The following is an 11,932-nucleotide window of genomic DNA, read 5'->3' as shown; positions in this document are numbered from 1 at the left end:
CATTTTGGGAACCCCTGTCCTAGAGCACCATTGTGTGCTTTTTAACCAATTATCTCTCAGAGGGGCGTGGGGAGTGGCTCCTTATTTTCATCTAAAGTAACAGACAGAGAATCAGCACTATTTTTTTCTGTAGATTATCATCATCATCCTCAAATCCAGGATTCTCATTGCATACAACTGTAATTGTTGTGAAAATGATAAATAAATTACATGACCTTGATGCATAGTTGTCTTTTGTGGTTGTTATAAACATATTACAAATAAACAATTTTTTAGTAAGGATCCCTTAAAGGTGTTGATTGTTTGTTAAAGCATTATGGAAAAGATCAGTAGGCCTACTGAGTGGGAAATGTTCTAAGCCTATTACCAGAATACCATTGTTTTGTTTGTAATTTTTCGCATTCCAAATAATCAAAGTGATACAGGAGATTTGTTTTTTTATTGCAAGTTATAAGAGTCTGGTTTCTATGAGGTGTCGGTAATGGCTGCCGTGGTCTCCTCCAATTCTTCTGGTTTGTCCTGTGGCAACAAATAGAGAAGTGAAAATGCAGCATCAACCTAAAATATAGTTTTATATATTGCCATAAAGAAATTGTGTACCTTCTGCCTCTCTCTGTATATGCCTTACTGGGTGAATACGTGTATTTACTGTTTGTTTATTGACAGTCTCATTATTTGTTACGAAGGAAACTTTTTTTCTTTTGCCACTTGAGCATCAAACTATCATGGATGAGCACATAAGATATATGGTTTTATTGTTTAAATGACACTCCAAAGAGTTACAAGGTGATCCTGTTTGATCCCTTTGTCCTGCTTTATGGTAGCACAGATAATAAGCAATAAATATTTAAATTGCTCTCCATCCTGACTTCATGGGTCAACATAAAACAATAAATGTTGCTTGTTAAACATTGTTTTCCAGGCTGATGTGCTTTATATGAAAACTGAGAGCCGCATATTAAAAATCAAATCTATTTGACACAGCTTTAACTAAATTATACAATCATTTAACAAAGTCTGACTGACAGGACACATTTATACAGTGAGAGACATCACTTTACACAGTACCTCTATATGTCCTTTAACCCAGGGGATCAGTTGGGTTACTCTGCTGTAGACGCCTGGTTTGTTGCGTCGTCCGCAGCCCTCTCCCCAGCTCACCACGCCTGCCAGCCTCCAGTCCCCACTGGCTGTCTCACACACCAGGGGCCCACCACTGTCCCCCTTCAAACAGGACATAACCATTTATCCGACATTTTATGCTTAAGTTTGAACAATGCTTGCACATTAAATGGCGTATGAAGTGGTGCAAGTTCGGGCGATGTATTGTAAAGTTAAAGATGTTCTTCGTCAACCTGTTTCCTCTAGGTTTATATGGATATGTTATCCACAGGGTAAGTACCTGACAGGAGTCCACTCCTCCGTCCATGGTGCCAGCACAAATCATCCGAGGAGTTAGGTAATTACCATAGGCGCTCGGGTGGGAACAGACCGGTTGAGCTATGACTTTGACCTGTGCCTGCCTTAGCTCATCTGACACAAAGCCTGACAGAAAGCAGAAAGAAGAGAAATAGTTATTAAACATTAGGCAGTGACTGTGGTGTGAGTTTGTAAAACAAAGGGAGGCAAAGAAAATGTCTATTATTTCTGGATAATTATTCAAACAGACTAGCCAGCTAGCAGCGCGCTCATTAACAAAGCTGCTTCAAGCGTTCAAATGCCAGAAGGAAATTGCAAGAATGAAGTCTGCTTTTCTAATTATGTCATCATTTAAATACAACTTTCTTCTCAAGAATATTTTTATCAAAACTTCTCGTCGCAAGAAGGAAACTGCATCTCAAGTGGCTTTTGACCACATTTCCCCCACATGGTACTTTTGTTTGCCCTGCTAACTAAAGATAACTAATTTAAGTCGTTGAGCTTCATCAGAGCCTACAACTTCCCCATAGGGTGTCAGTTGAGAGTATATTTTGATAGTAGTAAGTTATTACAGTGAAAATAAACAAAAAAGCACAACCACAATGTTCATGTCAGTGTCACTCACACACCTCCCTCATGAATATATCCCCAGCCTGTGATCCAACAGGCCGCTCCAGGAGGAAAGGACTCGCTCGGACTGGGTAAACAGACCGGTCGCACCCCAGCTGCAAACAACACACAGTTATCAGAGTGTTACATAATCTTAGATTTATAAGGAAAGTAATAAAGATACAAAGGTTATCACTTGTATGGCGGTTGTTGGCCCATATCATCTCAAGTCCCTGTAAAACATCTCTTTATATTTTTAAAAGTATGTCATATTATTACAGCAACTGTTTTAAACTGGGCTTTAAAAAGTGTTATAATGTTAGTATTGCTAGCTGGACTGTACAATATTTCGTAACACACAAATAGTGTTGCAAATTATTTATCAACACAGATTGGTTGTATTTATGTGTTTTAAATTCACTTTCATTTGAAACCTGTATAAAGATAGTTTGTGGAAGTTTAAATGTTCAATTTAACTAGTATCAAGATTCCTTTTGAAGAATTTTTACTAAAAAAAAACGGTGATTTGTCAAATTACTGTAAAATGTAATGTTGTATTTAGCTAGATGTATTGATGGCGAACAAAGTGATGTGAGCACATGCCACCACGAGGTAGTGCACATTTTCAGGCCACATCCATTTAAAGGTGAAAACAATTAGCAAACAATAACATGAGTAGATCATTCTTTCAATGATAGCCTTAACATACAGTATGTTTTTTATGGTAGATTATTTTAGAAGAAACTAGCTATCTTAAGGAAGTTGGTGAGGTACTCTACCTTAATTGTAATTGTATTTATTTATACGGGGGAAAAAAAGAATGTTAATACCCAATACAGCATGCAATAAACTGAGTACTCTGAGCCGTAAAGTCAGAATATTAAAGGGTATCGCACTTCAGCAGCCTTAACTGCCTAATTTGGCTTATAACATAAATTCAAGACATTATATGAATCAAAACATTTCTTACCAACAAGGCCTATTTTAGACATGTTGCCTACAGAATTTGAGAGATACAAACATGGTGTGTTTTTGCGCTACCTACATTAAAAGTCTTCTTCTCTCACCTCTCATGTCCATGTCAGTGATGGTGCGCAGCAGGCCCACGTCATAGTCGTTGTTCAATTTGTTGAACCGAGGGTGATAAAGAACCTGCAGAGCTCTGTAACGTTCCCCCAGAGAGACGTCTGCGATGCTGACTGTGTCCACCACCACCAGCCAGTCAGACACTTCCAGCATGTTGTTCCTGCAGAAAAAGAACAAAGACATGGACGTTCTTATTCTGAGGTCAAATAAAGTGTCCCCAGTGTGCAACGATCGATTTCTGTCTTTATACTGGGAGATATTGTGCTGTTTTTCTCTGGTCTTGATACCACTGGTTGTTGTTAATACAAACAACTGAAATCATCCCTTTCTTGTTGTTTGTGATATTGGCACAAAGGGAGTGAGCCCAAAACACTATTATGTTTTTGTCATTCCTAATTTCTTTTAATATTTCCATAAAAGAATTAAGGCCAATTCATTAATTACAGAAATAATTGGCAGAAAAATTGACAGTTGACAACTAATGGATGGATGAATGAATTTTGCTTTAAATATTAATACAATATATATGGGAATTACTTTGTATAACTGCCAATTACAGCCATGTTAATCGAAGTTGCTGTCCATTCTTTGCATTGCTTCAGGACAAACATTTGAATGAACTACCAACGATTTGAACAGGTGCTTTTAATGCCTGAGCATGGATTTTCCCAATTAAATGAAATCCCCTGCAGAAAGCACTGCAATGATTAAACCACTCTATTCTTGGTGCAAATTGTGCAAAATTCACTGGTGGGTAATTGAAATGCCCGTCTCTTGCGGTTTACTTGATTAGACGAGAATTTTCTAATTCAATTGGGCTTGACTAATTTGGTCTTGAATTGATTCCTCTCTACTGAGGACTGTACGTGCAGACAGGATGTAGCACCAACTGGATACCTAACGCTGAGCTTCCCAATCTCTCCTACCACCGTCCCATGTCCACCTCTTACTCAACAAAGCAGTGAGCTGCAGTGATGACCCAGCGAGGGGAGACGATGGCCCCTCCACAGACGTGTTTTCCTCTCCATTGCATGCTGACCTGCCACACCCACTTTTCCTTGACCGCCAACGCCCCCCCAACAATACGCCGGCCATCACTGACCAGAACGGTGCAATCTAGGAAGAAAAGAATGGATGTATAAAATTTGAAAAGAGCCAAAGATGTAATGTTCCCAGTCTTCTTAACATTGAATTCAGCAGAAGCATATTAATCTACTATAGTGAATTACTATAGTAATATTGCAGGAATGCCCCTTCCATAACAAGACTAATAAAACAATGGACATAAATGCCAAAAAGCTGACAAATGTGCAATTATCTCCTGTCCAAGATGTATTTGCAGAGGATAAAGAATGTCGTTAAAACTATAATCCCCACAGCATTTAATCAGTGTAATATATATTATTTTGTACCTGCAGTGATGTTATCTGTCTGATTCACTGGATTCTTAGACAGATAAGGCTGAGTTGGGACACTGCAGTTTCCTTTTAAGCCACAGAGAGGAGGCGGTTCACTTAACACCAGGAACTTGACTGATTTCAAGAGAGAAGATCAACAGTGACATGATAAGAAAAGGTATCCTGGACATGATATCATTAAACTGTCCCAGATCTCCAATTATCAAAACTCCCATTAAATACATTCCCTGTCCACATTTTAAATGACCTCTGAGTCTATAAATAAAGACACAATGTATGGACTAAGCAGTTTTTGTTGATGATTTTTCCAATAAATAATTTCAATTTTCAAGATAGTGCTTCCAAGAGGACACATTAACTGGCACATTCAACCCATATTTTCTCATTATTTAATTTGAAGTACGTTACCTAAGAGAGCAGAGGTGATGACCAGTTTGATGATGATGGGGAAGATCACGATCAGTAGAAGCTCACGAGACGAACAGGCTTGAGGCGCTGAATCTGCAAAAAGATAAATGGACAAAGAGATAAATCTTTAAAGGTCCCCTATAATACTCTTTTTCAACAATGTATTATAGGTCTCAGATATATACAAGACATGTCTCTGAAGTGTTTGGCTCAGAATACCAAACAGATCATGCATTGTAGTATCCCATAATCCCCTCTGTTTCAGCCCTGTTTCAAAAGTGCTGATTCTGTGTCTGTAGCTTTAAACGAAAATAAACTACACAAGCTTCAAGAAAATTATGTAATTTTGTTTATTTCTAAACAAAGATTGTCAAGCAGAAACCATTTAACAAATTAAGGTTTTAATGGCACTATGTTGAGTATTTTTCTTTTATATGTTAAGCGTATTGTTTGTTGCATTGTTGGAGGAGCCTGGGACTTGAGATTTTGATTGCCAAAACATGTCTGTTGCTATTATGCAGATGACAAATAAAACCGTAGAATCCTTGAAAGACTTGTGCTCGTAAGTCGTAACCTTGAAACTCTATTTATTTCCAAAAACATGCTCCTCAATCAAGGATGGGTTTTTGATTCAGAAATTTGTTTTGCAGCAATGAAATATAATGTATTGTCTCTACCAACTCCTAGAAGAAGTATCTGTTAAGTACATGTATTGATCAGACAGCTTAACAATGAGTTGACACTCCATAAAGCCAAGGGGAGAGGCAGAGTTTCCTAATTAAATATAGGCACTTTAAATAATTGCATAATTTGGAACAGTTCCTGCTAATAGAGGGTTAACATTAACTTATAAAACGCACACAATGAACTGTATTAATAACAACAACTAAGAGAAAATGAAACACTTAATAGAAAAGGTGTGTTGTAAGTAACTTCTCAAAACAACAGACTGCCAAGGCACACNCGACCTTATCACCTGGATCTCCTCCAAGAGAAGGGGTTCCCAAACTTTTCAGCCCGCGACCTCCAAAATAACAGTGCCAGAGACTGGCGACCCCCTGTCCGACAGGGGGTCGCCAGTCTCTGGCACTGTTATTTTGGAGGTCGCGGGCTGAAAAGTTTGGGAACCCCTTCTCTTGGAGGAGATCCAGGTGATAAGGTCGGGGGCCGTTACCTTGGTTGGTGATTGGCTGATGGTTACACAAGCCCAACAAATCGTTATGGCATCATAAAGTGGCCAAAATCTGATCAGCTCATTTTCAGACAGGTTTTTATATTTATATTTAGATCAGGACAAAATGTGAGCAAATCTTTTTTCCTGAAAGTTTCAGAATCTCTTTACACAGAGGGGACACAAGTTTATGTATTACATTATATTGCATTTAGCTGACGCTTTTATCCAAAGCGAATTACATGTATAAAATACATGAAATAAAATACATGAAAAAGTGGATTATGCATAGGTGAAAGTAACACCTACGTCACTTCCGGAAGAAAATTACGTACATTGTCAGAATAAGTGAGAAATGAATTTAACTTCTGTTAGACAGCTATCATACTGAATACATATTTACTGTGAATATATACAACAATGTATGGCATAGGCTATAGCTGTCTATGTACTTAACCCCAAATAAAAGTACCCAATAAAAAGAGTTGTTAAATAATAGTGAAGTCACGTTGTAATAACAATAACTCATTTCTCTCGAATTTTATTTTTCAGTTTTGCCAAAAGCCACTGTGTCAAGTGTCCTTCTTGAGTTGCCGTCCGGAGTTCTCCGGCAGACCATCTCGCACATGCGCAGTACAGATCGGGTAGTGACCATGGTAGTGACAGCACTCAGGTCATGTCAGGTGACAGCATTAATGGCTGCACTGTGATCGTAACCAGTTTTGTTTTGGGTTATGAGACTTCCTGATAAAAGTATTCCAACAGTCACGTAGGCCACCGCTGCAGACGACTATATGTGGCGTGTGGGTGCATGCCTTTGTGAGCATGCATGGCTGATTATTGTGCACTGCAATAGACCGACATGACCTGACTTTGCAGACTAGTTAATTTTTATCTAATCTGGGTGTGGAGGAGGAAATTGATTTGCTGGACTGTAGTGGACTAACCCACATTGCTCAGTAACAACAAACATTGGTTATAGCCCCAGTTACAGCCGCTGTAAAAGTTATTGACTATGCAGCACTAATATTGTCTCTGGGTTACTTCCAAGGTGAGAGACAAGCTTTCAAACGACTTTGAGCAGTGAGTTTTCTTGGTAGAAATTGGACATTAGCTCGAGGATAAAGCGGCTACAGCCTCACAGCCTATCAGATTATTTGAAATACATGAAATACATGAATGTCCTCCTTGAGATAATCATCGGGTTACGCAGTCAGAAAAAATAACCGGCGAATAACAATGTGCTCGGTAATAAGCAGAGTGAAACCAGTCCAACGGGCTCTGGCTCTCACCCTCCGCCTCAGAGCAACCACCGAGGGTTCGAGTTACGCAGCGGCCGAGATTAGGCGTTTATGTCCCGGCTTGAGTGCTGTCACCGACCCGCTGAAAGCTACCAGCAGATCATACTGCTCCAGGATGGCGCTGACCGAAGGACTGCTGTTCAGACAAGTAGGGTATTATAAATATAACTTTGCAATGTTGTTCTTCAGTAAATTGTTTTTTTTTTAATCAAGCAGGCCTAGGGTTTTAAATGCAATGTTTGTTTTTGTAGCTAAAGGAAGGGAGCTAGGTGGAGTTGGCTCGCTGTGAGCTCCATTATTTTGCTGATACTGCCTTTTGCATTCAGGGTTGTGATTAAAATGGAGCCAAACTATACGATCATGTCTGCGGAGGGTTGTAGGGACATGGCTCACTTTGACTTTTCTAATGTGCTCAAAATGTTGCAATAACGTTGCAAACTTGATCCTGTCCTGTAATGTAACGTCAATGGTTCTAACATAATAACACAGCAGTGGACATGAAGGTGTGCCTGCTGTCCAGCCTAATTCAGAGAGAATTACAGCAGAGATAACCTTTGGAGTTGTTAATCATTTACCTTGTTTGCAGCTAGTTGACAAAACAATCTCAACTTAATGTCCTCTTACCTACTTTTTGTGAAGCTCACCTCTGTATCAAACAATCTATATTTCAATTGAAAATGACGAAAAACACGTTCAAAAGCTCCAGACAGTGCTAAAAGAAGTATTCAGATCCTTACATTAGTACACATACTAATAACACACAATGGAAATATTCCTGTAAAAGTAAAAGTCCTGCCTTCAAAACCTAAGTTATGGAAGTATTATCACTAAGGCACTTAAAGTATGAAACGTGAACATAGATATGTTTGGCAGCAAAATGTTACCTGTCAGTGTTTTACCATTATATATATATATATATATATATATATGATGATTAATAATACTGCTGCCTCATATGTTGATTGTGTGATAATGTGCTTCTTTATATGCTTTTGGGTAGTTTTTAATTTGAGCATAATAATCTATAAAATGGTCAGATGCTGCCTCACTATCCTATGAGAACCACATGACACTGAAAACTTTGAGTGAGGTTAAAAAAGAGCAGTTTTCAACTTTGTTACAAACCATTCTCAAGCTGATCCAAGAAGGTTTTTAAACAGTTGCCCAAAAAGTATGATCATTTTCTCAACCCATTAAGTTTTAGTTCATCACAAACATAGATGATAGTGGATTCAAAAAGAACAATATTTCTCTCTTAGATATAGTGGATTAAAAGAACAAAGTTAAATAAAATGTGAATATTCAGTACAAACGTGAGTACAATAAAGTATTCTAGACCAAGCAAATTAAGATTGTTTTGTCAAGTTGATATTTTTTGTTTTTTAAATATACAACATGTATCATTTAGTTCCAAACACTAATGATATATCTATCAATACTTCTAACTTTCCAACTACAATCTGTTCTTCCTGTAGTTCTTTCTCACTATCTCCCACATCTACAAGCACACACTACGTGGAGAACGTGCCTCATTACCACTCATTAATTGTAAAGATTTGCTGAGTCACTCCTGTGTCCTAACCTTACCCTTTTCCTGTTTTAGTTGTTTGAATCAGAGAGCAGCACTTACACCTACTTGCTGGCAGACACAGAGACCAAGGAGGCAGTCCTCATCGATCCTGTACTGGAGACTATCGACAGGGACCTGAAGCTCATACATGAACTGGGACTCAATGTAAAAGTGGCAGGTACCTTAACTTTCTGAGGCTGGGCTAAGAGATATGGTGTTATTTCATAGATTCCAACTCATTTTCAATATGTGGTGTCCCACCTTGTCATTGAGCATAACAAACCTCTCTTTTAGTATGTATTTATTTAAATATATACATTAACACTGAACATAATCATATGAGGTATGTTGAGGTATGAGGGAACGTTTTTTAGATCATTTTGCTTATTCCACAAAGTAAGGAGGAACTTTGCTCAAGAAAAGGGTTATTATCACGTGGAATAACTTCACCTACAATCTGGATGCTCAAAGTGAACATCAATTTTCCCAAAACTGTAAACTCGGATAAGCCAGGCGCCTTGTACTCTGTAGATTCTGGGTTACTCATGTTAAAACTTCTGAACTGTAAATTGTGATGCATTTCCCCATGCATCACCATTCTGCTAAGTTGAATGAACATCGGGACAGTGTTTCTTTCTGTAATCCTGTTGACAAAATGAATTTTTAAAAACATAACCTCCTTTAAAGGTAGTAATGTATGCCGCAGACTTGTATTCAAGGTATCCATGATTTTATCTCCTAACCCTGTTGAAGCCTTTACTATTTTCTTTTTTCTAATAGTAAACACCCACTGCCATGCCGACCACATCACAAGCACTGGGCTGATGAAGAAAAGATTGGTTGGGCTGAAGAGTGCAATCTCCAAATACAGTGGTGCCTCAGCAGACATGCTCCTGTCAGAGGGAGACAAGATCTCCTTTGGAAAACATGTGAGAAGAATGTATTACTTTTTTGCTTGCATGGAATCAGTGCAAAACAATCTTAATACAAAAAAAATTGAAAGAGGACTGATTGCTTGTAGTGTTTTGTATCTTGATTTGATAAGTATCAGTATTCTGGATATTGTATTTTGGATATGTATCATCTGTTTCTCTGTAAAGAACTGGACTTTTTAATTTAAAATGGCTTGGTAAGCAAATGTTCACATGCCTTTGTCTCCTCTCCCGCTGTAGTATCTGACAGTGAGAGACACACCAGGACACACTGATGGCTGCATGTCGCTGGTGTCTGGCGATCAGAGCATGGCTTTTACTGGAGACGCTCTGCTCATCAGAGGCTGTGGCAGGACGGACTTTCAGCAGGGTAGACATACACTTACAATTAGTTCTCCCTGCACACTGGTCTAAAGAGAAAGCAGTTATTGTTGTAATACTTATAGATGAACACAAGAGGTCAGTATTGTGACGGTTTTATTTTGGAGTTGCTTTTATCTTTGCAAATTGTTGTTTCTAATTCAGGCTGTGCGAAGAAGCTCTATGAATCGGTCCATCAGAAGATCTTCACTCTGCCAGACCAGTGCCTCGTCTACCCAGCACATGACTACTTAGGTTAGATGAAAAACACACAACTGAAGTTTTTATCACATCTCATACTGTAGAGTCACTGGTTATGAACATTTACTTTTCAAAGCTTTTGCCAGTATATTCAAACCTGTAGCAATCAGTACAGATAGACACAGTGTTACAGGAGTGTTTGTATAAATACAAGTGCAAATTGGTCAAGATTTTCAGACATGTCGTTCCTGACAATAATTTACCTTTTAACATTGTTGGAAGAAGCATTTTGATATTTTTCTTGTATAAGAGCAGTGTACAAATATTCTATTTATAGCCTTGCATTCAAAGTCTTACTTAAATATATTTATTTATTTATTTGGGTTGTATGAGGTACTAATCCATAGCTCCTCAGGCTTCCATCGACCTCATAATACTCCCCTTGAAAACATCTATACATTTAATTCAAAGGTATAGAAGTATTAATATCAATCTACTTCAAATACAACAATTAAAGTTAATCATTATGTAGAAAAGCCCATTTCAAGAGTCCATCACTTTAATGTTTCACCTGGTAAATGGGAGGCTACTTTTAGTGACTCTAAATACAGCTAAATAGCCCAACCTATGACAATATAGTAATTGAATAGGTGATTTATATGTTGTATTATGTATATTATATTCATTTCAAAAATGATATTCAATGCATACTGATTAATGAGCTAATATCCGACGGTTCAATATGCTGATGAATTGGGCGGTTTTTGTCTTTGTGTATCAGGTCAGACGGCGTCTACGGTCGGTGAAGAGCGCAGGTTCAACCCGCGCTTGACCAAAAGCGTGGATGAGTTTGTGAACATCATGAACAACCTGAATCTCCCAAAGCCTAGCAAAATAGGTATCACATTTCTTTCTATAGTTTACCCTCAACCCGTGTACTGTAAAGATATACATTGTAATTCCTGGGCCAAAAAAAAAATGTTCAAGGTTGTTCAGTGCACAGACCCGAATTTAAAGATGTTGCTTGTGACCATACATTCTACTGTTTCTGAAGCAGTTTTGTTTTTCTATTACTTTGCAGATGTTTCAGTGCCTGCTAATCTGGTTTGTGGAGTACAGGAAGTCTGAATGTCCTGCAAAAGGGAGGAACTACTTTAACCAAGGAATCACTATCATAACCATCATACTATCATGAAATCAGAATCAGCTTTGTTGGCCAAGTGTCTGTGCAAGGATTACAATGCCTGTTCCACATAGCAAATGATTAACATCTACATTTTTTAATCTAAACAGATACGTTAATCAATAATTGTTTACCTTAAAGTGCTTTATTGTATATATTTATGTTAATCTAAAGATGTATATTTGAAAAGTTACCGCCATTTGGATGCTGACGTTAATATGACAATGCTTAGAGAATAAAAATGTAATCGGCTCTATTTTATCCGAAAAAGTAC

General features: G+C 38.0%; 2 protein-coding genes and 1 long non-coding RNA gene across 3 annotated transcripts; 1 reads left to right on the top strand and 2 right to left on the bottom strand.

Annotated features, from left to right (window-relative positions):
* Positions 1-445: 445 nt before the first annotated feature.
* Positions 446-6,942, bottom strand: LOC104950326 (transmembrane protease serine 6). Its single transcript, XM_010776826.1, has 8 exons — positions 6,927-6,942; positions 4,941-5,033; positions 4,065-4,230; positions 3,096-3,274; positions 2,049-2,144; positions 1,403-1,545; positions 1,069-1,224; positions 446-519 (listed from the first exon to the last, which is right to left on the bottom strand). Exons 1-8 carry the CDS (start codon positions 6,940-6,942, stop codon positions 466-468), a joined length of 903 nt encoding a protein of 300 aa, XP_010775128.1. The 3' UTR covers positions 446-465.
* LOC104950322 (uncharacterized) lies at positions 4,153-5,007 on the bottom strand. The gene is made up of 3 exons (XR_798904.1): positions 4,941-5,007; positions 4,527-4,646; positions 4,153-4,230 (listed from the first exon to the last, which is right to left on the bottom strand). It is a non-coding gene; the product is annotated as an uncharacterized lncRNA (long non-coding RNA).
* Positions 6,767-11,919, top strand: ethe1 (ETHE1 persulfide dioxygenase). The gene is made up of 7 exons (XM_010776821.1): positions 6,767-7,560; positions 9,016-9,160; positions 9,763-9,911; positions 10,155-10,284; positions 10,440-10,529; positions 11,257-11,373; positions 11,557-11,919. Exons 1-7 carry the CDS (start codon positions 7,351-7,353, stop codon positions 11,601-11,603), a joined length of 888 nt encoding a protein of 295 aa, XP_010775123.1. The 5' UTR covers positions 6,767-7,350; the 3' UTR covers positions 11,604-11,919.
* The last annotated feature ends 13 nt before the right edge of the window (positions 11,920-11,932 follow it).

This window comes from Notothenia coriiceps, unplaced genomic scaffold (genome assembly GCF_000735185.1).
Source record: "Notothenia coriiceps isolate Sejong01 unplaced genomic scaffold, NC01 NC01_scaffold00017393, whole genome shotgun sequence".
In the NCBI taxonomy this organism is placed as follows: Eukaryota; Metazoa; Chordata; class Actinopteri; order Perciformes; family Nototheniidae; genus Notothenia; species Notothenia coriiceps.
The sequence above is the reverse complement of the archived record's forward strand: the minus strand, read 5'-3'. Positions and strand labels throughout refer to the sequence as shown.